Source organism: Tinamus guttatus, unplaced genomic scaffold (assembly GCF_059628265.1).
Source record: "Tinamus guttatus ecotype Peru unplaced genomic scaffold, ASM5962826v1 Tinamus_guttatus_pri_ptg000089l, whole genome shotgun sequence".
In the NCBI taxonomy this organism is placed as follows: Eukaryota; Metazoa; Chordata; class Aves; order Tinamiformes; family Tinamidae; genus Tinamus; species Tinamus guttatus.
The window spans coordinates 4381971-4409643 of record NW_028288623.1 but is presented as its reverse complement, the minus strand read 5'-3'; the positions used below and the strand labels follow the sequence as shown (position 1 = coordinate 4409643).

The 27673-nt window shown below is 48.1% G+C and overlaps 1 protein-coding gene across 1 annotated transcript; it reads right to left on the bottom strand.

Annotated features, from left to right (window-relative positions):
• Positions 1–14: 14 nt before the first annotated feature.
• DDB2 (damage specific DNA binding protein 2) lies at positions 15–15136 on the bottom strand. Its single transcript, XM_088520535.1, has 11 exons — positions 15001–15136; positions 14193–14376; positions 11704–11834; positions 10412–10603; positions 9473–9618; positions 6383–6482; positions 4332–4509; positions 2754–2899; positions 2311–2475; positions 1960–2005; positions 15–1203 (listed from the first exon to the last, which is right to left on the bottom strand). Exons 1-11 carry the CDS (start codon positions 15133–15135, stop codon positions 962–964), a joined length of 1665 nt encoding a protein of 554 aa, XP_088376661.1. The 5' UTR covers position 15136; the 3' UTR covers positions 15–961.
• Between the last annotated feature and the right edge of the window lie 12537 nt (positions 15137–27673).

The following is a 27673-nucleotide window of genomic DNA, read 5'->3' as shown; positions in this document are numbered from 1 at the left end:
TGAATCAAATAAAAAGTTTAGTACAAAACTTTATTAATATCAATACTGCAAAACTATAAAAGTGAACATAGAATCTGAGCAGGTTTAAAGCCTGGTTCTACCCATCAACCTCTGGGAGAGCAGCAAAGACAGCTTTGTAAACAAACTAGAAAAAGCAAAACTTTTAACAGCAGTCTTGAGAGTTGGCGCTGAGAAAGAGTGTCTGTAAGAAATGCCTCATTTTTTGCTTTAAAAACACTCCTAGACAACAATCTGAAGCACATAGGCATAGATGGAAAAAAAAACGCCTAATGTGTGTCAGAAAAGAGTAGAGCTCTGAAAATAAACTACAGAATAAGGCGGGTCTCAGCTCAGTGCTGCCCTTGCATGCCACAAGGCAGATAAAGAGCTCTGGCATCATACTGCTCTTCACGGGCTAGCTGAATAGCTGCAAGCACCGAATAGGCTAAGTCTGAGGTTTTGACAGAGCCTGTAAAGAGCTTTCCCATGGAAGAGGCTCGTGTTTCGTAGATCACCCAAGCTACCTATCACCTCTGCCCTATGAACCCTCTACCTTTTCAGGACATGAAGCTGGACAGCAAAGACTTTCTCAGGTCAGTTTGACTGAAATGAGCTGGGGACCCTGACACGAGCTGCTCCATAGCACACTGCAGGAGATGGCAACCTCTGACAGAGTGCTGACATGCAGAGATGTGGTAGCATGAATCTCAGCAGAGTCTGATAACATCTCTCCATGGCCTAAAGTCTCCCTAGTGCCTAGAAACTGGGTGGTAACCTTGTGTGGAGGAGGAACTGAGTGCCAGCACAGTTCACTAGAAGGGGAAGCAAAGGGAATCAGAGAAGGAAAGTCAGATCCAGAGAGGAAGGACAAAGTAGAAGGTTAATGCCCTGCAGGGCTTATGCTGCCCATTGGTAGCACTGAGTATGTCCTCAATGATCCAGAAAGGATCAAAATACTAAATCAGTTCTCTAAATCCTTCCCTTTTCTCTTCCTTCCCTGTGATTTACTCTTTGTTTTTGCCTCCTCTGCTTCCCAAGACAGTAACTTAGTTTTGAGTTTGCTTGTCCCAGGGTTTGCTTGCCTTTGTCCTCCACGTCGGGATGAGCTCCGGCTTCCGATCCCCTGTTCTGTCATGGCTTTCAAAAGATGTTCTTGTTTCTTGGCCACCATTTCCTCCCGGCTCCAGATCAGAATATTGAAACCTGAGAGGAAAAATTAAACATCCTGCCTCAGAAATTCTATATAAAATAAAATACCATATGTATAATGTACAGTTGCTATGTCAGTTAAGTACCAGAAATTCAAAATGACTAGACTAAATGACTAAACCAACTAAATCTGAGCTCTTTTCTAGGCACAGAGGATGGGAGGTTATTTGGTGCAGGTACCATCTTCACATAGCCATAGAAATTGACATAATTGAGAAACATAATTAATTCCTAATCTCAAATCTATCACAGGTATGAAGCTCATGTCTAAAGCCAGCTCCCTTAATCTCAGACAGCCTAGGAAAGCCTGAGTAATGTTGGCTCTGAAGCCTGCGAAACAAGGCAGGTAACCAGACGGGAGAGGGCTACAGCCTAGCTGGATAAAAAGGTGTTTTTTTTTTTTTTCCCTATCCTGTTTCTCCCACTGTTACCTGGTCGGCAGATGGCAGCAGCTCCCTCCTCAAGGGAGGCTGCTTTTTTTGTTGTTGTTTTCCTTTGGGCTTCATGCTCTCAGGGATGTTTCAAATGAGACTACTAGCAACCTGTCTTGTAACTGCAAAGGTGGGAGATTGTAAAGAAGCTCTCGATCTGTTTTACAGATGCATGAAATTAGACATTGCCACCAACAGAACTATAAGGAAGTTTTGGGAAGCCATCACTAGCAGCTTGCTTTAGTCTAGAGGAACAAGCCTGCCCTTTTCTGGGACTGGAACACACTAGTATTCAGTGCCTCAGCTTCTCTTTACTTACCCATGCCAGACGCCAGCGTGTCTCCCATTGGGTTAAATTTATTGAGCTGCAAATGGAAACACAATGACAGTTTGTAAGAGCATCATTGCTTATATAATAGAGTTACAAGAGCACTGCTTATATAACAGCAAAAAAACAATCTGGAAACTGGAATATTCCCTAAAGAAAATACACAGATGACCATGGAACAGCTCTGCTCATATCAGCAGCTTCAGCCAGCAGCCACAGCTCCACGCTAGTGTGGGTCTGTCACAAGCAAGGAGGGTATTTCCATTCTCTCAGTCCCTAAAAGGTCTCTCTCAACTGCAGTTCAAAACACAACAGTCCTTTCAGCTGCAGTGTCCAACTCACCGAGATTATACCGGATGCATTTGGGTCATGGAGCTGACACACCATCTCTCCAGTGTTCCCATCAAATATATCCACAGTCCGGAGCTCATTCACTGTATAACCTGGGAACTTAGGGTCTGGGTAGCGACCTGCCACGATGAGGTCGTAGCGAGGGTGCCACGTTGCCTACACACAGAACAGAGGGATGGTGAGAGAGAGAGAAGGGGGCCAAGCTCACACTGATGCACATGAGAAACTAAGAGGTGACAGCATGAAGCTCAGCAGTTCACATATCCCCCCCAGCCTGAGGAACATGAGCATCCTCAGAACAGAGCTCGGGCGAGTGTGCCGCAGCGCCAGCATCCACCCTCCTGCACCCTATCCTAACCAAAAATCAGAGCACATCTTTTACAGCCTGGTAACAGCACCAAGTTCGATACCCCTCCCCAGGCTGTACTTGATACCTTGATAGCTGTGAGGTGCTGGAACTGCCGATGTGGATGTGGGATCAGATGCTGCGGCTTGGTCCAGTCTGAAGAGGAGTAAACCCTGATTTCGCTGCGCTGGTCTGTGGTCAGGAGCTTGGCACCATCTGTTGGGCTAAAATAAGCTAGGAAAAGAGGGAAATAAAAAAAATCACAATGCTGTGGCTGACAATAAACATAAAGCCAGCTTGGATACCCTTTAATACATCTTTGATAGGAAACTGAATATGGCTGTGAGTCCCAACAGACTTTACCCCTCAGAGAACTCAGGTCCCTTGTGAATAGCAAGTTGAAACCTCTAATGCTCCATTAGATACAAAGAATCATTTTAAAGTTAAAGAAACAGGCATTGCAAAGTAAAGAACTTGCTCAGTCGAAAGGCAAGTTAGGGGAACAGCTCAAAACAGATCCCTGCAACCTGGACTTCCATGAACAGGTCCAACCAAACATCAAAAGAACAGAGCCAAAAGGATTTTGAGTCCCATATCCCATTTTTGCCAAAGGAACCGCCCCAATAAATGCAGTTTTCTTATCACAGCTGCTGCTGCTGTTTCCACTCAAGCCCCTCAAGGCTTCCATTTTTCTACGGCCCATCTAAAACTGTGCTGCTGCTGCTACCCTATCCCCATCCCTGCCTTTGCCACATATTCCCACTACCTTCCATGCTTTGGCAATAAGCAAACATGCAACTTCATACTTGACTGAAAGCTAACACTGCAACAACAACAAAAGCTGAGCTGAGCAGACTCTCCAAAAGGCTCTTGGTCACCAGCACCAACACAAGGACGACAGGCAGCATGTGGGGCCAGGGCAGTGAATTTCTCTCTTTAGGGTGCAGTTCCGCAGCAACCTAAGCCAAGCTAAGTGGGAGCCACCGCCATTTCATCCTCAGGGTAATTCTGGGCTACACATACTCGACCCCTCTGCTTTGCATCAGCAGCGCAGCTGCTGTTCTCTCAGGTTTTACCCGATTCAGGTCCTGACCTGGCTTCCCACACACCCCCGAGCACAGGGCAGCGCCTGCGAGGAGCCTGCAGCGCGTGGCTGCGGGTCAGGGCCACCTCCGCGGCAGCCCCACGGCAGCCCGGCCGCACTCCGGAAAAGCCGCAGGGTGGTTAACACAAAGCAACGAGCACCGAGCTACCCAGCGTCAGTCTGTCACCAACCACAAAGACAAGACGTTTAAGTATCCTTCCATCATCACCAGCAGTTCGGAATCACGTACTCGGAAGGTAAGAGAAAGGCGTTGGCAAGCTGTATCAACATTCTCCTAAAGGACTCTGAGGCAAGTCCATAATCAACACCTGTATTTAAAAATGATGTGACACTTGAAGGGTTTGTAACTGGCTGTATTGAGGTTTGCTCCAAAATAGTCCCATCTTTTTAAAAAACACACAGAGACTACGGGAAGAAATAGAAAAAAACCCTCATGCTTTCAGGAAGAAGAGCAAGACAAAACGCCTCAAACAGTGCAGATAGCCTCAAGACAAAAAGGAGAGCAAGAAAAATCCCAGAGTAGGCAGTTCAGCAGCCATCTATCCTATCTCGTGGACTCACCTGAATTGACGGCTTTGTCATGAGGAAGCACATGAAGAAAACTTGTTTTGTCTTTGATATTCCTCAGGTCCCAGATTTTGACTGTCTGGTCCACAGAGGCTGTGGCCAACAACCATTCACATCGAGAGTTAAACTCCACATGAGTCACTTTCTTCTTGTGTAATTTCAGCTTCCAGATCTGCAACAGAGGAAACAGAAAATCATGCAGAAAGATAACAGACCAAAGTAAAAAAACATAGAATAATAATCTATTATTGTAAAGCGAAGAGGTCATGCATTTAACAGACAAATAAAAAATACAAGAAGATTTATCTGCTGGAACAAAGAAAGGAGGATGATCTTGGGAACCATTTAGTTACTGGAGGACTCTGATTCACCATTTTATTAGAGCTACAGGACAGGAAAACATGATCCCTGGTTCATGAGGAAAGCATTAGTGCCATTGCACAGCGCAAGACCTCATCTGGAGCCCTGCACACGGCGCCTGTCTCCCACCTGCAGAAAGACTGACAGACTGGAACAGTTACAGAAATAGTCTGCAAAGATAAGGTGAAGAATGAACGGCCTGCTTCATGGAAGAAGACCAAAAGGGCCTTGTAAAGCAAAAATGAAGGCTAAGAGGGGATGTAATTTCCTTCTAGAAATATGACAAAAAATAAACATGAAGGAAGGAGAAATATTTCCACTAACAAGAACCATTGGGTATAACCTTGCCATGAATCAATTTGTACTAGAAGTCACAAGACTATTTCTAATCCAAGGGGTAAGGTTGGTACATCCTCCCTGTTACAGTGGGCAGAACAAAATCAATACAAACCCTAAATATCTTTAGGATGGACTATAATAAATTTATTAAGCGGCTACAGGACTGCGTATTCCAGGAGTTCTTCAGGTCCTGCGTCCCTATTTTTATCTAAATGAGTCAGCATTTAAGATTTCTGACATACATGCCTTAATTATTATTTAGTCTTAGAGAGAATTCCTAGCATGAAGATGGACATCCCTTAACAGTTCAGAGCCTAAGGGTTCACTTGTCATAAATATACTAATCCTCTACTAAGGCAATCAATGCTGGGGAATAAACACACCTTGGTTATGATCCCTGTAAATGGAGATCTCCCTTCAAATGGAGAGCTGTAGTTTCAGGGAACATTAGAAGCAAATATAAAAACTACAAGCACTGAAGTACAGTACTTCTGTCTCTAAGCAGCAGTGACAAAAAGGAGAAATTCAGAGATAAAGAAAACCATAGAGTAGTGTGTCACAATTGCCAGGAAAGGGGAAAGCATGCATCTCCCAAGCGCGGAAAAGACAAAAGACCATCAAAAGACCATTTCAGAAGGAAAAAAAAAAATACATAGGAAGCAAAAAACCTTGAAAGAGCATGAGTTATGTGAGGTGCTCGTGACTAATTTACACAACTTCTCCCCCCACAGCTTCTGGGGTGACAAGCTCACAGATGTTACCCTTTGAGAGGGGAGAAAAGGTGACTCCATTCTGGTCAGTCAGTGAGCAAGTAGGACCCTGCAAGTCACCCTCTCAAAAGGCTTCCAGAGAGCTCCGGGCGAGCAGGAACTGCCTGCCCTCTCGTGTCTAATGGCAGCAGTGCAATCTCCATCCCAACTTTCACTTAATTTCTGTTGGGTACTTACTTGGAGATCACAGAGGGCAGACCAACAAAGCACTACTTCTAAATGACTCCCATTAGGGCATAGGTTTTTATAATCATGAAGGTTGCTGGCAGAGAGTGCTTACATCTTAAGGTTACCCTATAACCACTCTTCCCCACAGTCAAAGGCTCTTAAGGAAGGGGCAGCTCATGACACAGCCCCTAACCACGAACTGTTACCAAACATGAGTATTTCTTGTGAAGAGCTGACATGCAGGAAGCCCCACCACCCAGCAGATTCATCGAGTGCAGGGCAACTTGCTTGTCCTTCCAGAGGAGTCTCAGCTTACAGCAAAACGCTGGCGACCAGAAGCGGAGCGTGACCAGAGCGCACGTGGGCCACGAGGATCCCGTAGGCGACGCTGCGCGGAGCGGTACCTACCTCTTCCCCAGAGGTGCTGAGCAGGACCACCCTGCCCGCGTTATCGCCCGTCACCACGGCGCGGCAGCTCGCAGACACATCAACGCTGCAGTACCAGCAGCTAGGGGGAAAGACACAGAATCAGTGCTGCCTCCCCAGGCCCTGGGAAGAAGGGGAGCTCTGGATCACATCGGTTCCCTCTCTTGACTAGGGAGACTGCAACAGATTGCAACTGCCACCTCCTGCCTGCCTGCGGGGTGGGCCTGCACTTCAGGCAGAGAGCCAAGCTTATCAGGAGAGCTTTCCGTTGATGATGGAATAGGGAACAATTTCCAAGTCATTTGCCAAATGATGATTCGATGGAGTGTGACATGTTGGGCCAGTGGAACACAGGGAGGCTGAAATGTCACCTGGTTTGCACATGGATACACCTTGGGAAAGACCAGAACATCCATGTGATGCTCACAAACGTACAGGAACACCTTTAAAATGAGGTTTTCCACAACACTGTGAAGCAGCAGTAGAGAAAAGACAAAAGCTCTGAACTGGAAAATTGCAACTCTAAAACTGCTCCAGGAAAAAAAAAAAAAGAAGAAAAAAAAAGAAAAAAAAAAAAAAACAGAGATTTATCCAATACAGACATACATTTTAACCTCTGCTCTACTGGGGAAGTGAGAATTCATTCTGGATCCTTTGGCAACCTGTTGGGAAAGCTTCACTTTTGCAGCAGTGAATTATACTTGAATTTGTGGCCACAGAAATTACCAGGGCAAGCCTGGCACCTCTGGAGAGTGGCCAGGTTAACTCTATAAACTCGTACTCAGGATTTTCTATGGAGCCTGGGCTGCTAGCCTGCACAAAAAGCACAGAATCCTGATCCTGATGAAGGGAAGGAAGTTACTGTGTTCTTCTCTCTATGCTTTATAAAATGAAGCGCGATCAGCGTCTGCAAGACACCAGAGGGTGTCACCAGAAAGTGACACCACATGGTACATGCAGTATGTTTGGCTACTGCAGAAGCCCAAGTGCCCTGTGGCCATGTAGCTCATCACCCACCCTGCAGGTTCCAGGTGGAACCAGGAGCTGGTCTCCAAACTCTCCTACTCGTAACCAACCCTCCCAACCCATACCAAGAGCCTCCTAATGCTGGCAGGGAGCCGATATCAGAGAGCAGAGGAACCATGGCAGCAGTAAGAGCAGGGAGCAGACATTCAGCCTTGCCCTGCTCCCTCCTCACCAAACATTATGGTGCTCATAGCCACAGTCCAGGGCACGGGAGATCACCTGCCCTCAAGGTCTTGCAGACTTAGAGTGCCATTCCCTGATGCCACATAAAACTTCATTGCCTCATAGGGACTGCACTTGATGTCTCCAAGAGAATCTCCTGGCCCTTTCTGGAACATACACAAAGCCAAGAGGCACCAAGGTTACAGTGGAAGAAAGGCTCTCAATCCAACACACATCCCCTGGAACATGCTGCTGGTTCCCTTGGTACCGTGCCCTAAATTACCGAAGTATGTTTCCTGACTTGAGAAACGTATGAACTGTATTGTTCCCAACCTGTTTCTAATTGCAGCAAATGCCTTCTAAATCTGTAGGTTCAGCCCCACCATTCTGGGCTACAAACCTCACTAACAGCACTGCTTATACTGCTACACAAAAGGGTAAGGTGAAGCTGCAGCCAGGCACCTGACTCAGCCCAAGTTTAGGAGGCCACAAGCAAAGCCAGCACCAGCAGGGCAGAAACCACAGGAACTGTCGAGGCAGCCCTGCACGAAGCTCCTCGCACAGACTCCATGCACCAGTCTGCACATGGCACTCCCGCTGCTGTGTCTGATCTTTCCCAAACATCAGCAGGGGGGATGAGAGCTGTGCAAGGAGAAGTCGCACTGCTAACTGCATGGCACAGGGTCCACATCCCAAGAGTGGCCAGCCCTAGTCGGTCTACTGCCCCAACATGCAGAAGCTTTAGAAAGAGAGACAGAAAAGAAGGATGCTAACTGGGAGTCCCCAAACCCTTTGATGCCCAAGCACATTCCATCCGCTGCTCCCAGAGTGACTGGTTAACAGAGTCTCATTCTAAATACTCGCTTTCAAGAAGCCAGGGGAGATGAAAAGAAGCCCCTCCACAGAGCTTGCCTGTCCTCACAGCAGTGGGAGGAACGTGGCACACTGCTTCAGATTCTACCCTAATCAGCAACAGGCATCACACTGGGATGCAAGACCTTCCCGCCCAAAAGTCCAGTCTGCTCATCTGGCCAGTCACCTGAGCACTGCTTGGATTCACCTTTCTGCTCTATGAGAAGGTTGCAGCTGGAGCAGCCAGTCTGGATACCAAGCAGGACACCTGCTACTGGAAATAAGCAGGTGGGGAAAACCAAAAGAGCAAAGAGAAGACTAATCCTGGTTTCTCTAAGTCACCTTTAAGCACTGAATTGAAGTGGCTAAGCTAGAAGCTCAGGTTTCCTCGTGAGTCCACTAAAAGAGCAGTACTCTGAGAGGGTGATTCAGAGCAGGTGACCAGAATTGCCTACAGACATTCATTTCCTCTTCCATTTCTGAGGGAGTCCAGGCTCTTAACTTCGATCACATACCTAAAGTTAGCTGGAATGAATTGAGGTGACACCTTGCACAACTCAAAGTCAGTGGTGATGGTACAAGAGCACTGAGAGGTCTCCGTAAATTGCCCTACAAAACCCACCTGTCAGCAAGCAGCATTGCTAACAGGTCTAGAGCTTAGGCAGTTCCCAGGATGCAGAGCCATGGGATCTGTGAGAATATACAGCTGAGGAAATCCACTGGCACCCTCCACCTCCCCATGTACAACCAGAAAAAGAAATCAAAGAGTCCCTCCCCTTAAGGAAGCAAAGGTCTCTCCAACCCACCACCCTGCTCCAGGGAAAAATAAGAAGGGAGAGCAAGCCTCCCTGGAAGACAGAGGGTCCCTGAAATTTAGAGGATAAAGGAGATGTGTGAGGAGAAGAGGAAGCCCAGCTCTCACATATTAGAGACAAACACATCTCTCTCTCTCTCTCTCTTTCTCTCTCTCTCTCTCTCTTTGTAACACTCCTGCCAGCAGGACACAGAGGCCCAAAAAATTGTATTTCTTACTCCCAGTCCTCGGTGCTGGTGAAGACCCGGACAGTATTGCCATTAAAATCCTGCAGAGTTGTAGTGCCGGCCACTGACGATGTGTACAGCTGACTAGGGTTAAAAGGGTTAAACTTCATTGCTGTGATGGTCCCTCCAGCTCCCATCTACAAGGAAGGGGATGAACAAAAGAAAAATCCACTGAGTAATGGAAAAGGAGGAAAGTGCTATAACTGCATTCACTCCTTCACACCAACGGTGAAATATCACAGCCCTTCAGGAGGCAAAGACAACAATGTCTTCCCACATGACAGCTGCGCGGGCAGCTGCCCTCCCCAGGCAATGGATTCCTTGGCTGGCAGGCACCACACTATCTCCAAAAAAAAAAAAAAAAGGGGGGGGGAAAAAATGGCCCTGGAATCTTTGGAGGATAAATCTCCATATGTCTACGATACTTTAGAAAGAGGGCAAAAGTTGCAGAAAATGATCAGGTGATCACTGAATGCAGCAATGAGAGGGCATGCCAGCTACAGAAATCATTCATTCCACTTTAGTGGTTGCTTCAGATGAAGGGACTTAGTTCCCCCCCACTCAGATACTTCTTCCTCTGTCACAGGATGAAAGGTAAGCAGAAAAAGATCAAGACCTAAAACAGACAGACCCTCTCTGCACGCTTGTTTCTGGCATCCTTTTAAAAAAGCTGCTTCATTAGCTGCTGAATTACTCTCTCACTGACCAGACACCGCGGACTGCTTCATTCTGAGTTCCCTCAACGTGCCTCAGTTCTCCTCGGGGCTGGAACAGCCCGGGTCTCAGGAACAGATGTCCCGGTGCACCTCAGCTCTGCCCTGCAGTCCTTACCCTTACACGCTCCTCACAACAGCTCTCAGTTTTGCTCTGCAGCATTTGGTGGTGCTCTGGTTTCCCCCTCCTACCCACTCCACACACCCAGGGACTTACCCCTTTAATGAAGCATGTCTTATTAAGCACTTCATAGTCCCAAAGGATGATGTCTCCACCTTTGGAACCGACAGCTACAGTACTGGGGTGTGTCGGATGCCATTCCAGGCAAGTCACTCTCCTGTCAAAGGGACTTGCTGTTCGGAAAAGGCGGTATGAGGTGAGCGAACGTAGAAATGGCAGCTGCAGACACTGTAACAAAAATGAAGAGAATCAGTACATTTGCAGGGATTTCTGCATACTTCTGAATAACAAGTGCCAATGACTTCTAATTGCCACTAGCATTAGTGCATTCACATAAAATGCTAAGCTTCTCTGTGGAATGAAGAGAACATGCTGTCCCAGGGAAAACAGCCTGGACTCAACAAATCCCCGTCAGCCGCAGCAGTCAGACAGCAACAGAGAACTGAGGAAAAAAACACCCTTATAACAATGTGCAGGGAACTAAGCCTCTTGGGCTGAGCTAAATAGGTGGGATAATTAATATTAACAAAGAAGGAGAACGTCTCCTCCCTCCAGAAAAAGGCTGTGGTGGCCATTTATGAATGTACTGTGTATCCAAGAATGTTATCATCCAGAAATATAATATTATGCCCTCCATCCAAACTCCTTGCACAAGAAAAAGGGAATTAAACCCTTGAAATAGGGAATGAGAAACCATGGTAGGATCATATTGTTATTCAGCTCAGATATGGATATTGCTGGACGGGCTTGGAGGTTTCATTATTGTTTGGATCTTTAAAATAGATAAATCACACAGAAGATAAAATTAGCCCAGGTACTACTTCTTAGCTACGGGTGTTACAGAAAAGTTGCTTTTCCAATGAAAGAAATATGTTGCTGAAAGCCAACAAAACATTACGGGCTTGATGAAATATGTCTCTGAAGAAGACAAAATTAACACCAACACTAACATCATTAGAAAAGTAAAGAAGGTACAAAAACAATCAGACAGCACTCAGATTAATGTGCAAAAGCAGCATGGAGCAGCATCTTAAATGGGAGGGCAGTAACTTAAAATATGACTCGAGGAAGCACAAAATTAACAGAGGACATAATGTTTGGTGATGAGGCCATGTCAATGGAAAGAGAAAACTATCTCAGCACTTGCACTTCAAAGGAAACACAGCTGAAGTTTGCACAAGATTAAGAAACACGAAGGCATGTGAGACTGAGCCACAAGCCGTGTCTGTGCGGAATCCAAAGCCCCTTTCAAGTTCCTTGCTTGTGTTCGAGACGTCTTTTGTAGAAGAATGAGATGTCCAGCAGATCGTGAAGGAGACACTGCTCACCTGCCTGAGCTGTGCCCGGATGGAGCCTCCCAGCATGTTCTGGTAGACGTAATGGACAATGCTGCACTGCCTCTCCAGCTGATGCAAAAGGGCTCTGGTATTTCTGATCATGGACACACCTCTACTGCAACCTGCCAAAAAGACAAGAGTAAAACGTACTGGCAGCCAATGCCTGTCACATGCATTCAATAAGCAACACAAAACCCACCCGCATTTGCTGCTAAATCCAGGGCAAACTCCAGCCACAAGAGAAAAAATTGCAAATGGTTCTTACACATCTGAGGCACAACAGCCCCCACTCTGGAGTCCAGTGCTTCCCATAGCCTGCTAGAGCTCTGCCCAGGCTTCCTCTTGTTGAATCTCTCTTTTCCTCACCAAAGACTTATCACAAAGAGAACAGGAGGCAACAAAAGACATATCACAGCGCTGCTTCTCTTGGAGAGTTCACGACTTAAATAGTTCCTACCCAAACACAGTGACACTATCTAAGTCCCTATGATTTGGGATTGAGCCATGGGAGGGCTGAGCTCCTGCACGCAGCAGAGTTAAGGTCAGACTTGTGACTAGCAGAACAGCAACACCTGAAAATTCCCCCAGCAGAGCAACGCAGGAGTCCCCATGCAGTTCCTGAAACGCCTGCTTGTGAATCAGAATATTCGATGTGCTCGTCCTGCAGCCCATGCAGCCGGCCTGCCGCACCGCGAGGGTTGTTTGGGATAATAGGCTTGCTGATGCCTCACTGCCTGAAAACCCTTCTGTTCAGGGTGAGTTTTGCTGAGAGCACAGCTTGCTTCATGTTTTGTTCGTGTTCCGAGTTTTATCTTCAGGGGCCGTTGCATGAAAATGGGATCTGTTCAGTCCAATGTCTATAATCTAGTCAGCCCCCTGGCAATGGTCCATAACACTCCAGGGGACAGAGATGTCAAATGGGAAAGAAGCATTTTTTAAGAAACAAAAATCCTGTTTTCATGTAAGGATAATAATAACAAAAATAGAACCAAAACACATATATCATCTTTTATAACTAGGAAGTGAAGAAAATCTTTCTATAATGCAACATCGTGACCTACAGATGCATTGGTGTGACACTAAACTTCTTTATTCATGCACCAGCATAGCAGGCACTTGTCACACCTGCTGAAATAGGTATAAAAATCTCTATTCTAATTCCTTGTTTCCACAGAAGATTTAGCATGTTAGCATCCTCAGTTCTTTCTTCAGGGATGATGGCTTTTTCACATTTGGTTTTGTTAGGAAGGATAAATTGTTAAGAAACAAACTTTGGGATTTTTCTGAATTGGAGGAACAAATATTTTTGATTGCAAGAAACTTAATCTCTCTTATGTTACTTGGAAGTAGAGGAATAATTTTTTCCAAAGTATATAAAAATCAAAACTGGGACACACAATGGAAAAAGTCAAATGCACACATGTGAAAAACTTCCTGTTTTTAAGAAAGATATAAGGGAAAAATATGCTTAGCCTCATTTTCCTTAAGTACTGGCCACTTCTTACTCCCTCTGAAACTTATGGGAAAAGCAGGTGCTCATCAAATTTAAAAATCAGGCCACGAAGTTATAGTGAAAATCTTGTAGCTAAATTAACTGTAGATGATGTGTTAATTATCTACAATATCTATCTAATTATCTAGAAGCAGAACTCCTTTTAAGGAGAGTATTTTGCTTCCGTTCACTATTCACACTGTCCGCTGATCTGAAGGTTGGAGTTATACACCAGAGAACGGGAACGTGCAATATGGTAGAAGTCTCTCAAACAACATCAAAAAAAATCCATAATTTCTAGATTCTTAAAAAAATTACTGAAAGTGTGAAACTCACTTCCCTCTCATTACAGAGAAAAAAAAAGATTAAGAGATGTTTTGCTAAGTTACATGCTAGTAAAAAAAAAAAAAACTGCAACTGAGGTGAAGTGATTAGTCGACTTTAGTCTAATAGAAATATCTAATTATAGAGGTAGAAAGGATTTAGCCTTCCCATGTAAGGTAGGGAAGGTCAGAATATGCAAAAAAAAAAAAAAAAACCCACAGGTGGAAATGCCAGTTTAGACTGTATGCTGCAGGATACAAAGCTTACAATCATGAAGCTCCATTAGGAATCACGTGACAAAAACAGCACGTTACGAGGACTAGCAGACACACCGTAATCCAGGAATTCCACAGAACTTAATCATCCTTGGAGGCTGAGCTGCGATGGGCACTTCAGTGAGCAGGCATCTAGCAAGGGCTGGCCACTTTCGAGCCAAAACATGTCCACATGTGTACACTCGTTAGACAGACAATTGCATATACAGCAATGTCCTTATATGCACCTGTGTATCACTTAATCCTTAATTCTTAATACAATTCAATCCAAGTACTCATGTTTGAACAGGCTGCAGGCTTGCTGGCATTATCCCCCTTCAGCTAGTCGATGCCTGTCATTTAGGGTAAATCTGCTAGGCAAAAAGAGCAAGAACCTGAGGAAGCGTTACCGATTTTCTCTGGGGGTTTGCACGATTTTCTCACAAACAGCCTCTTTGCTAGTGGCTCATTCTCTATTCCTTCACAGTCTCGTTTCCTTTTCCCAGCTGATCTTGCCTCTTCTGGCGGATGCTCGTGGGTCCTCGCCGGCCTCTTGTCCTTCGGTGGGTTCTCTGGAGCCATGCTGTCTGACCACTAAAAGCAAACAAGGTGGGAAGGTATGACTGTCACACGCTGCTAGCTAGGAGATGGGGAGGAAAGCGGGACCGAGGCATGTCCCTGCGGCCCGGGAGCCGTGATTATACCTGTGCCCTCTTCCGCCAGCGGGACACTGCCTTTTTGTTGTGCTCCGCCGGAGCACTGAGGCCCTGCGGCGGGTTCAATAAACTCTTCTTTGTTCACGTACTAAACGAACGCCTCCGAAGCACCGCAGTCTGTTTTGACAGATGTGCTTCCAGGGCGCTTTTAAGTTTCAAGCCCGCAGAGCTGCATGAGGCCCCTCTGCGAAGCCGCGCAGTGCGAAAGCGCGTCCTGGCGAGGGGAGCTCCGCGCCGGCCTGCGAGGGGGCGGCCGGGGCGCATCGCGGGCCCCAGGGGCTCTGCGGACACCGCCGCGGCCCTCAGCCGGCTCCGGCGCGGCCGGCACCGCGCTCCGGGGGGCGGCAGGAAGCGCCCGCCCGGGCCCTGCGCCGCAGGGCTCCCCGCGCCGGCGACAACGCGGGGCCCGGCGCGGCCCCGCCGCCGCCCCAGGCCTCGCGGCCCCGGGGCCCCCCTCCGGCGCGGCCGGCCCGGGCCCTCCCCGAGCCCCGCCGCCTCTCACCTGGGCTCCGGCGGCCTCAGCTCCCCGGGGCGGCAGCGCGGCCCTCGCCGGCTGTTTCATAAGCGGGGCGGGGAAGCGGCGCCGCGGCTCCCCCGCCTCCCCGGCGGCCCCGCAGGCCGCGGGCGCCCCCGCCATGGCGGCCCGGCCCGACCCGGCCGCGCCGCCGCCACCGGGCCCGGCGCGGGGCGGGCGCCCTGCAGGCCGCGAGGCCTCCCCCGGGCCAGCACCGCTGCTCCGCGCCCCCCGCCCGGCACCTTGCTGCCATGTCCTCGAGCCAGCTCTTCTAGTCTTACTCTTTTCTTCTTATTTATTTATTTTGAATTGTACCGATTTGGCATGTTGAAACTGCACGTTTGGGTAGGTAGCAACCAAAATAGATTAATGCAAGATACTGCTTCAGAACACACAAGCCTTCATGCCTATGACATATCTTGTGTGTTGAGTTGTGTTGGAACTCAGCCGGGGAAATAAATAAATGATCGCAGTTTAAAGGTAAGTAGAAAAGTCCAGGAAACTTAGGTCATGGAAACATCTCATTCACGGCAAGATACCTTGGGCACTGCTGGCCTCTCGCTACAGTAAAGCGCACCAGGGAGGCGAGCAAAGAGCCCCAAGGCGGCAGGCACTGCGAGCATCGCCAGCCACGGCCGCCCCCTCTCCCACGGCAGGGCCACCAGGACCTGTCTCCATGGGCTGCAGCGGTGCCAAGAGCTATCCGCAATCTGGGAGGCCCCGTCGTCCGCACAGCTGGCTATGAGCACTGGTCCTAACATAACTGTATGCAACCACTCCTTCTGGTGGGGCTTGCTTTTTCCTTCTTTCTTTGCCATCATTACCCTTGTATTTTCTCATGTATTAGAAAATGCATTAAAAATACTAAAAGAAACAACAAAGACCCTAAACAGCTGTTTTGCTGGCCTATAACTGGTTTCTGGTATCCTCGGACAAAACATCAAAGTATGGAATAGGTCATAACTGACAGATACCACTTAATGTCTTTTTGAACATACGTGTCAACCTGATTAGCAAAGTTGAATGTCTTATGAAGCATTTTTTCCTAATACACAATATTCTTCTGAGAACTTATTGAGTTACATTAGTAATAATTTAAAGTAGTACTTGCCTTCAGCCCTCAGAAACCTTGAAGAGTTGACTTCCAAGAGGAGAAATAGTATAGAAAAATATCCTTCTTCTCTTGACAGTGATTAGCAGCTTCGTCTGCAGCTTTGCACAAGTAATCAGATGAGGAAGCAGAATCTGTGGAGATCACCAGAAAACACCAACACATTTCCAAATAAATGACATAGTTCTCAACATCACTGAGAAAAAAAAGTAGGCCCTAATCCCAATCCTCAAGTGGATTGAAAGACTTCTGATTTCCATGATCTATGTATTAATCTCAAAGTAAACTCTGACCTGTAAGCTCTGACGCAGCAGAGATCCTATTCCCATTCCATTCATCCTCGTCCAGGGTGAGCTTCCCCATGCAGAGAACATGCACAGCGACCCATGGTTTTTCCCCTCTGAGCTATCATGTGTTTTTTTTAAATCAATTACTAACACCAAGTTTGCTTTCCCCCCAGAGTCACCACATATTTCTGTAATTATTACTAGGGACAAGATGAGCGGACAACATTCCAGTAAAGCACAACGGAAACCCCACTGACCCAAGCTTCACAGATTCCTATCGCTATCTTGGTACTGAGGACACACAGCACACCCAGCAGCCCAGAGAAAGAATAATTTAAAAAATGTTCTTAAATGTACTTCCAGTCACACTCGTCACTCCCAATAATAGTAACATGCAGCAAAGTCAGAGGAGTGTAATTATGAGTGGGCGGGGTATTAGCTTTATTTTTACAATGCCTTTTGTCTGACCTACGGTTTTAGCGAAGTTCTGCCCTGGTGATAGAGCATGGTCTTCTATCACAACAGTCTTGTCACTGTGCCTGGTAAAGCTGTATCGTAATTAAGACCATCAACTTGAGGGTATATGTAATACTACTAGGTATTTTGCCTGCTTGTTGCCAGGATCTTTTTCCAAAGCAGGAATGGTTTTGGCTACTTTAGTGTGACTGCTGACGAATGCCATGGCAGCAACGTGAATTTGGCCTGCACATGGAAACAAGCCTGTTCTCTACTGAAAAGTAGGAAAAAATGTATAATCCTGAAGAGGTACAAGAGGGAGCGAATATCCTGCTCTCTGACCTCCCTCTATCCCATGACCTCAAATAAGCTGCCACGCATCAGGAAAATACACCAAAATGTCACTGTTGTAATCACCTCATTTACCTGAGCAATCTGTTTTCCCTAAGCTATTCCAGCTGTAGAGGAAAGGCCACAGGCAGCCACATCATGCAGTCCCCACACTGTTTAATCAGCACTGGCAAAATCCACTGTAGATGCTCTGCTATCGATATCAAAACCACTATGAAAAAGAACAAACACTGGATACAGTATATTAACAATGGTAATAGAAATTAATGATTGAATTCAGGCACATCTATATGAAAGAGGTCAAATAGGAAGTTGATGCTTGTGTTTTCAACTATAATTATTTTTTAATAGAAGATAAAGCCCTTGCATCACTTTTTGAAAGGATACTCCTTGTAACACTACTGCAGTGACTTGACATGGGTGCCTCCTTCCCCATGGGGATCCATGCACGCTACACGCAAGCCAGGCACAGGGGCCAAAGCAAACCAAGCAGGCTGGTTGCAAAGATCTGCTTTCCAGCACAAGAATTCACTGTACAGGAATTCAGCACTCTGGAGAAGCACAAGCCCTGATTTACACCACACTCTTGCTTCCCTACGGCCTCTCGGTCTTTCCTTTTACCGCTGACTGAATGAGCACCGCTGCGACCTCGCAGCCAGGTCTCGGGTCCCGCGTCCCTTGGAAGCCCGGCAGGAAGAAGGGGTCACAAAGGCCCGGCCACTCGCCCAGCGTGGGCCCGGCACGTCGCGCCCGGCTGCGCCGCGAGGGGAAGCTCTGCCGCGCTCCTGGCACCGGGAAGCAACCGGTGGTACCCAAGGAGCTGCAGATCAGGACCCCTCAGGAAAAACAACAACAAAAAAGAGTTTTTCGGAGGGAAGGGGAGAGCGACCCGGGCGCTGACCGCCCGCATCCCACCTGCCCGGCCGGGCCCGTTAATTGGATCATCGGCGGGGGCGGGGGCGCCGCCGGGCCCGCCCCGCGCCCGGGCGCTGCGGGAGGCGGGGCGGGACGGGAGCCCCCGCGCCCCGCGCCTGAAATAGGGGCCGGGCCCGGCTCGCTCTTAGCCCAGGTGGCTGCTGCCCGCCCCATCCCGCCGCTGCTCCTGCCGTGTCGCCCAGCGGTTCCCCCTTCTCCGCGAGGTGAGTAGCGGCGCCACCCCCTGCCCCGGTGCCGCTTTGCGACCCGTTCGCCGCGGAGCTCCGGGGATCCCGGCGCGCCGCAGCGCGGGGCAGAGCCCGGGCCCCGCCGCCACCTCCCGCTGGGAGGCGGTGGGGCAGCGCGCCGAGGGAGCTGGCGGCTCCGAGGGAAAAGTTTCCTAATGGAAAGGGGCGGGGGGAGGTGCCGCTCGGCCGGTGACCGTGAGCGGGGCAGCAGCAGCAGCAGCGGCGGCGGCGGCGCGGGGAGCAGAGGAGAGCGGCCGGTAGGAGCGGGGGGCGGCGCGGGGGGCGCCGCGGCGGGGCGAGCGGCTCCGGCGCGCACAGGGGCCCCTTTGTGCCGCCTCCATGTTGAGCTGCCGCCCGCCCCGAGCGCGGGGCCGCGGGCGCCGCGGCCGGGGGACGCGCCGGGGGCTGCGGGGCCCCTTCCTCGCGCCCGCGGTGCCGTTTCGCCGCCGGGGCTGCCCCTTCAGCCCCCGCCGGTCCCGGGGTTGGGCTGTCAGGGAGGGCAGAGCCCCGTGTCCCCCGCCGTGTCTGGCCTTGGCGCTCTGCCGTCCCTGGCACGGTGCGGGGAGGTGGGGGAAAAAGAGCTGATAAACACGGAGGGCCCTACTGTGCTCGAGTGTCCCGCACTGGAGAGAACAGTCTGTGATTTGTCCCTGTGTGCAGGAGGCAGCATCCGTGGTCTCCACAGAAGTATCAATAAGTTAAGCTGCGGTGGCCTGAACACATTAACCAGTTTTGCCACTTTCTGTGCCAACTATGTGCTCTTTGCCTGCTCCAGTTCTGCATGTGCTGGGTCCCCTGCATGCAGGGGATGAGGCGGTAAGTCCCCCAGTGTGGCCGTCCTGGGCAGCGTGGTGGCCTCTTCCTTTGCACTGCAAGTCGCCTTGCCTGTGCCGTGCTTTCTGCTGCCCAAAGTGGGTGATGAGCCTCTCCTTCCCTCAAGTCACCTGCTAACTAAACTCACGCATTGGAATTCCTGATCCACGGCAATTGATTGCAATGCAAAACCCCAGCAGAGCCTCGCGCTCCACCCTGGAATTCATTGCGGAGTTGCCGAGCCCTAGGAGGGCTCAAATACCTCTGTGTCATGGGAGCTGAGCGCGGCAGGGCCGCGCGTGGGCTGAAATGACGGGGTCCTGAAACGCCTCGACCCAGGTCTCTGGGTGGGGAGCTGTGGAGCTTCTCCCTGCGTGTTGCATAACTGGCCACATTCTTTCGGGGAAGGATTCACCTTTCTGTGAAGTGCGTGACACTCCGTGTAAAGCAGAGGCGGTTTTGCTCCACCAGGGTTTTGTCACTTCTAGTAACTCTTAGAAACTCCACAAAATACTCAATTTTTCTTTCAAGTGGCGGCTTGGAGCAGAATGAAGGTGTCAGCTGGGTTGGCAGTTTGCTGCCTTCCCTGTTTTGTGCTTGCTGTGTTGCGTTGTTTCACTTGCTTTTTCTTTTCCTCTGAGCGATGAGTGTGAGCTTCCCTGGCGTGCCTGCACTTGTTCTGGTGCAGGCTGTCCTCTTGGGCTGCACAGAGGGGTAACATGAGTGTGTCAGCTACGTGTAGGCTTGAACTCCTGCCATTATCAAACCCCTGTGAATGAATGAGCGTTGGCACCGCACTGTGCTAAAACGTCACTTCTGCACGGGTTTGTGGCACACGAGAGTTGTGTGGAGCCAAGCTCTAAAAGCCTGAAGTCCTATGACTCCAAATCCATGTTTTCACTGGACAAAAGTTGATGCTTTTAGTTATTTTACTATAGGCTCCTCAAGAACTAGTCGGAATTTTCTAGTCTCTTCCTTGGCAAACATAAGCTTAAAACTTTTCTCCTTTGTTGTACTTGGCTATAGCTGTAATGTGACCCTTTTTGGGGGGAGAATAACTTGTTTTCAGTTTTGTAATTAAGCATAGGGCAAAGTTCTGCCCCTGTTAGGAACTAGTATGGTATTTCCAGAGGCAGAAAATACTGTATATTTTTTTTTTTTTTTATCCTGGACCTCTTGAGAGCTGGGGATAATTCAGTTGTTGCCTGAATAGTTTGGCTTGTGTGATGGCTGATGTCCATGTATTGAACTGGGGACCTCAAAAGCTAACTGTCTGTAGCCTGAGTGGAAAAAAACTATGCTTTTCAAGGGAGAGCACCAGTAAACTGCCTCTGTTTTCCCCATGAGCTGATTGGTATTATGTGAAATTGGGCTGCCTGTGAGAGTTCATGGGGAAATGCCTAAACAATGAGAGCAGTTCAGCCCTTTGAGGGACTCTTATCTATTTAAAGCAGACATTCTGATCCAGTAAGCTATTTTATCACTACTTAGCCCAATGGGTGTAGATGGTGCTGCAGGATACAGAATTGTCAGATGAAAAAAACCTGCCCCTAGAATCATAGTGCAGAGGCCTTAGTGGGTGGGAAACAATAGTCACCATTTTCTATTTGGGAGTTTTCATGGAGAGCTTGGGATTCTGCTCTTTAAAGAGTGGAGGGGGGGGAAAAAAAAAGTTTTTGCATCCTCTGAGTACTTAGGAAGCAGCTCAAGCTGTAGCTTTTTACTTCTCGCATGTGGCATGGTGACCCTGTAATTTAACATCCAAATGCCACCCGACTGGGCACAAGGAGTTTCGGCACACAGTATATTGTTAATGCAAAGTGTGTCTTCTGCTGTAATCAGCCAGATCTGTTTTGGTGACTAGTACAGTAGTTTCATCAAGCTCTTCCAGGCTGAACTGTGGGCTGAAGCTGGGCAGTGCTGTGAGGCAACAAGTGTGACTGGCATCCCAATCATATTTCAGCCTGCTGTGGTTCCTTTCTGTGAGCTGCACGATGGGAAGGAGCCTTTGAGGCTTCCCATGGTCTGAATTTGTGTGCACTAAATCCAGCAGTTGCCGCTGAACAGGCATATGAGGGATCTCCATGGTATCAGGGCCCTGGCTCCAGAGGCATTAGGCTTGCACAGCATTTCATGTTCTCCTAGTAGATGACTGATAGGGCTCTGTTTGTCATGAATTGGCATTAAACTTTCCAGGCTAGTGGAGTGAGACCTGCTGCAGGCAGCCCAGAGCTGACAGTGCTTTAAGTCTCCACTCGCATCTGTCAACGCTATAAGCTTGCCCAACCCATGTGTCTCCTGTCTGGAGGATATGGTACGAGCTTTATGGGCTATTGGGAACATGGTGAATCTCTTCAGTTGCCTATAGAGGATCATCTAGTGGTGCTGGCCTCCCTCTCTCCCTCTGTCCTTGTCAGCCTCTGCTGTTCCCATACATATTGAGCTGGGGAGAGCTCTAAAGTAGGTTTGCTCCCTCTCTCTGGCAAGGGCAACTGGCCTTTATGGAGACTGGGAAAAGTTGCAGTATATTTCATTTCTTGAATAACTCTAGGTATTACTGCTTCTCGCTGCTTTCAGTCTGCCCTTTCTTATACTAAGAGTACTTGCTCCACTGCCTGGAAACAGGGGTAAAAGCCTGATGTTGATTCCAGCGAAGCTGGAGGGTGCTCTGCTAATGTGCACAAATCTCTAAAGGCAGAAACTCAGAGCCTGTCTTGCACAGCTGTGCTGTGCTGTCATCTTCTAAATGGGGACAGCTGAGCTTGTGAACCAGGCCAGCACCCAAAATGGGAAGTGCTTCCTGAGAGAAGGCAGATACTGCTGTGTCTGCTGAGACAGAGGGAGGGCTAGCACCAGCACAAACAAATGTCTCTTGACCTGTGGGATAGGAGTTGGTTCAGGAAGTCCTGAAGAAACCCCTCTGGATTGTCTGTTTGTACTTCACTTTTTTAATTAAAAAAAGCTTCCCACTGTTCTCTCTTCACTTGTTAGGTTGGACTCTGAAGATGAGAAGATCTGTGTTCTGGGCAATGGGGCGATAAACCAAATGACATTCCGGTCATGCCAAGTAGTTAACTTCTGTAGCATGTGCCTTTTGGGCTGAGTGTCCCAAGCTCTTGTCTCCTCTTGGAGACTGGAATATGAAGTGTACTTATACTGACAGTCCTATTCCTCAGCTTGAGATTCAGAAATTGAAGAGAGCTGAAAAGCAGATTTTGTGTAGACACTTTGAAAGCAGACTAAAGTTCTTGTGTAATGTATGTTCTTCCTGAAAGTAGTTATATTGTGTGAAGTATGGAAGTCACAGTGCAGGCTAGTTTGTAAGGGCTGCCCACTTGAACCTTGCTATCTCTGCCTGTCCCTGGGAAATATGTCAAAAAGGCATATGGGTACCTTGAGGAATGGAGTACTGTCAAAATAATTGAATCTGCCCAACATATCTCAGACCAAGAGATGCTTTGAAGGGAATCTAAGTTGCTAGATGTTTTCTCCACTCCAAAGAAGAAATTTTTTGTTCTTTTCACATGCCTGGTCCCAGAAAAGACTGCAGCCATCTAAAATGACTCTGAGGTAGTCTGTCCATAGTCCTGCAAGTTCATGTGGCTCTGAACTCTGCCTTACCCTTGCAGATGTTCTTTACGTTGTTTAGATTTTTCCTGTGAGGAAACAATTGAGTAAACCTAGCTCCAGTGAAAGAAGTGAACAAAGAGCCTCGTCACCCTCAAAGTGGAGGAACTGACCAAACAGTGTGATGCTTCTCACCTCATGCTTTTCCCTTCCCCAAAAGAGAGTTGTCCCACAGCTCAGTCCCATCTTATTCAGCTCTCCCTTTAGAGTAACTTGTGCTCCCTTCTACAGCCTGTTTGTGGTATGGAGCTGTGCAGGGCATGGGATAGATTTCAGGGACTCACTGATGCACAATCTTCTTTTGGGCTCTTGTTTGCATTGTATGAATACTTGGGGGAAGGTGTTCACAGAAATATTGTTGGTAAACTATCAGCTTTCACCAAGCCAAACCAGAATCCTGTTTGATACAACCAGAAATAAGGAAATGCAGTGCTTAGAACTGACTGGTTATGATTGCCATGCAGTTGGTCTGAATGACAAAATACTTGATTTCTCCCCCTCAGAAAGCAACTATTATAGTGGAAACTAAGCTTTGGTAAAATGAAGCTGAAAAGCTTTGGTGTAGAGGTACACAGAGCTACAGCTGGATTAAAATATGCTAACTCCCAAATGGAAGGAGAGGCAGAAGAAGCTGGAGTCACTTGACTACTGTGCAGCCTCTAGCAGGGCAGTCCTAGAATGGAGCTAACTGGGCTATGCTCCTTCTGGAGATGGTTTGATTGCAGTTTGCTCCATTAAGGCTTGTAAAGGTATTCAAGTAAACTTGATCCTTGCTCAGGGGGTTACAAGGTGACTCAATCACAGAAGGAGAATGTTAGCCCACATCAATGGAACAGTTTCCTGTCTCTCTCTTTAAAAAAGGCAGGAACCTGTGCATGTTATTCTTCTCTTTTGCTGTGGGCAGGCCAGGGCATTCTGTCCTGTTAGAATCATTGCTGTTCAAGTACAGAGGGGGAACAAAGCAAACTTTCTTACTCCAAGCTGGGAGGAGGTGCACTGGCTCAGCCTGCTGTTGTGGTATCTTAGAGGCTACCATGTTACAGGATGGACTATGGATCTTGTTTAGTAAGTTGCTGAGTGCAAAAGCTTGTGACAAGGTGAAATGCATATTAAATATTGGCAAAACTGTCCATACATGGACTGCTCATGAGGAGTAGGATTAAAACACCTGTTTCAGTGATGCTTTAGGAAAGAATAGCTTTGTAACACACCTTGCTTTCTGGTGAAGAGGTAACCTGGTTGCATGATGTAGCTGACAAGCTGGCTCTGACATGGTAAGTAGGATGCATGCAGCATGGAAGCAAGGCAGGTGGCTCAGGAGACTGGGGCAGCTGCCTGTTAAATACAGACAATCACTGACTTCTAAAGCTTTTCTTGCAGTGATGTTGAACATACTGAATAAACCTGTTGCCCTGCTAGTGTGGTATGCTGTTGTCCAGCTGCTGACAGCACTGATTCCCCTGTGCTTTGCTCTGTGGGCATTTGAGCTTACAATCAATTTTTCCCTAGGAAGAACAATCGAGAAGAACAAACTAACAAACTTTGGTAATCAACACATTCCCCCATTTATGTTGCCTGATAACTCCTGTGTTGACCAGGATGGTGCTGTGTTCCTGCAACACTAACGATCTCCTGAGCCACATTGGGAAAGACAGTGGTGTGTGTGGTGTGGTTTTTTTTTTTGTGTGTGTGTTTTTTTTTTTTTTTTTTTTCTCTCCTCCGACACAATACCATTTATATGAGACTTTCTGCCTGGCACAGCTATTTTGGTTAGAAATCTTAACCCTTAGATCAGCAACAGTGTTAAGGCAGAAGCCTGTTCTCCAGCCTGATCTGTACCACCTGGGCAGGGAAGTAACCTGAAGCTAATAAATGTGAGAAGTATTTCATTCTGCCTGCACACTTAAAAACAACTTAGGATAAGACAAAGAGGGGGATGCCTGTCAGCAGGGCATTAGCTCAACCTCAGCTCTGGAGAGAGTGCTGCTTAAAGCAGGGGAGAGCGAGGGAGTAGCCCATAGGCTCAAGAGAAGCCTTAAGTGCAGGAGGATCTCATCTGTATTTTAGTACTTCAGTAAAACCATGGGGAATCCTGTGGGTGGAAAGCTACTTGATCTCTAGAGAATTGCTGTCCTGGAGACAGGCTTCTCTTGCAGGCCTGCATGGAGCTGAAGTGACCCCTGTGTGTAGTTACTGTTCTGCCTAATGTCTCTTGTCTCCCCAGCTGGAGAAGCCCAGCTGAAATCTTTTTGAAACTGCACAGGCAGCCCTGGCAGGCTCCGATCCCGAGGGAGTGGCTGGGAAATGCTGGGTATTGGTCCCTGTCTTGACTGGGTGTCTTCTGAGGGTGTGACTGCAGCAATGGGATAAATATCTCTGAGATGTTTTTGCTGGGTAGAAGTCACTTCATGTTCACAGAGTTTCTGGAGTTTTGTGCTACCTGGCACTCCAACTGCAGAGAACTGCCCCCCCCTCTCCTCCACACACACATCTTGGAAAGAGGAGGTAAATGTCAGTGCTCTTATATAATACCAGTGGAGAGCAACTACTGGGACATGAGTCACTGGTTCACAGCTACTGAATGTTTGTCTGCAGCAATGGGGAAGCCAAGGGGAAGCCCTGTCCTGTGCCCTGTTTCATCCTCTGCATCAGGAACCTTCCTAGCTCTGCTGCACCACCAGCAACCCTGTTCACTGCTCTCTGCTAGTGTCATGTGGTGCCTCCTGGCTCCAGGCGTCTGCTTCCTTTCTGACAACAAATGAGCAGAAAAAGTGTTTTCAGCTCTCCTGCCCTGAGTAAGGGAAGAGGGCAGGCATGGCAGTAGTCCTGTATATTTTGATTGCTTAGATGGAAATGTTTATTTGCAACCTAAGCAGGAAGTGCCCTGTGGAAACAGCACCTCCATGACTGCCTAGCCTACAGGAAAGGTAACTCTTTGGGAACCAAACAAATGGGTTGCAGAGGTCTCACACTGTTGCACTCTTGTCTTAAGGTGGAAATGAGCTAGCAGCAGCCCACTGCTGATTAAGACTCTGCTTAGCTTGGCTTTTAATGCCTAGACAGAAATTGCTCCATAGTAAAAATGCCTGTCAACCAAAGCCCTAATTACTGAATAAATATTCAACTTTTCCCTAGCTCTGTCTGTATCCACTCCTTGCTGTACTATTTGGGAAAGAAGCTGGGCAGAAGGCCTTGTCTGGCACAGTTTGTGCTCTGTTTCTATGGAGGAATCCCTGCAGGGCTGTATGCAGCAGCTCTTTGAGCACTTGCAGAGTTCAGAGGCTTGTTCTTGGCAAACTTAAAATAATTGTTCACAAGGAGCCTCAGGAGGCAGTGAAGCCATGTACAGAAGTGATGCCCTGGGCATTTGGAGGGTGGAAGTACTGGAGTGCGGTACAGATGGGGGAGGATCTCTGTGGCTTACCTGCCTTAGGGAAAGACTTCTCTTCTGCAGAAGAGAAACTCACTACAGTGTCTAGAAGCCTTAACTGTGGATCAGGATCTGGCTGTACTAGTGTCACGCAAACAACAAAGCCACTTTCCACATTGCCAGATTGTAGACGTCTAAAGGTTTTAGCCTATTGCACTGGTCAGTAGATACAGAAACTGCAGTCTGGGATGTGTGACCAACTGGAGCTGGGTGAGAGCAGCAATGTGCTGGAGAGGCCAAAGAAGGCAGGGGAGCTCCAAGGAGCATAGCTGGTGTGTAGCTCCCTGTGTGTAGCTAAGTCCCCCTTGGTGCAGCTCCTGGCCCTGTGGAAAAGGGAGATGCACTTTGCCAATCAGTGTTCCTGGCACTCTTTCCTCACTGTCCTTGGGGCCCTTTCACCCAGCTTGGGTTTGCCAGCACCAACTGCTCTGCCACAAGCCCTGTGGTCCTGCTGGGTGCAGGGCATGAAGCTGTCTCATGGCCTGATGATTAAAAGGCTGCAAAAACTGTACAGAGATAAGACTACCTCCACCTGTGCAAACTTCTCTCTGCCCATGTGGGAGACTGACCAGGTATCACCTGCTTTTTCCTGTGGCTGTGTTTCAGTCTTGTTTGTTGGAAGCTAATTAAAGGTGGGAGCAACTCTGCCATAGCAAGTGCTTTGGCATTCCCAGAATGGAGCTCAGTATCAGTGAAGCAGTCATGAGCCATTGCAACACATGCTCATAATGACAGACCCAGGGCCAGTTCAGAGTAGCTAATAGGGAGCTGGTAGCAGCTGTGGCCCAAAAATGTGGGAGAAGGTGGCTGTAGGAAGGAGGAAACACTCTTTAGCCCTACCAGAAAGAGGCGTTGTAGCTCTGCAGAAATCCCACTTGCATGTTGATCTTGTACAGCCAGTGTTGCTGGTGATAATGCTGTCTGCGATGCTCCTGTGTGGTGTGAATAGAGTTCTCTCTGCTTCAGAGAGCTCATCTTTGCAGAAACTGCAGCACAGGCTCAAGTAACTCTTATTTTCTCCTGCTTCCTCTTTCAGCTCTAGTAGAGAAATGTTGCTCTGCCCTGCAAGTCTGACTTGCTGGGTATCCTGCTCTTAAGAGGTGGCAGTGATATTGGGAAGCACCCTGGTTTTGACCCACATACTTCCAATGACTCTGGCTATATTTCTTGTCCTGTACAGGCTGTGCCAGTCCTCCTGAATTACATGATGGCTCCTGCTACATTAAGCTCTTAACAAGGTATTCCTGTCATCTCTCTACATTGCCATATAACAGCCTTCAGACCTTGGCATGTATTAATAATCATCTATTCACTTTTCCTGGCAAACCTAAACTTTTCCCCTGGTCTCAAGCTCTTGGCAGTTCATAATACATATGATGTTTCAGGAATAACTAGGCATGAGGGAGTGGAGTTGGCAATCTAT

What these genes read in the sequence shown, in the direction of transcription:
- DDB2 (XM_088520535.1), bottom strand. Translation starts at nt 15,135, where the DNA reads ATGGCGGGGGCGCCCGCGGCCTGCGGGGCCGCCGGGGAGGCGGGGGAG. An exon ending in TCCGGGCACAGCTCAGGCAG is followed by an intron (nt 10,604 to 11,703) that starts GTGAGCAGTGTC and finishes TTTTTGTTACAG; the next exon opens with TGTCTGCAGCTGCCATTTCT. An exon ending in TGACAAAGCCGTCAATTCAG is followed by an intron (nt 2,900 to 4,331) that starts GTGAGTCCACGA and finishes CTCTTTTCCTAG; the next exon opens with CTTATTTTAGCCCAACAGAT.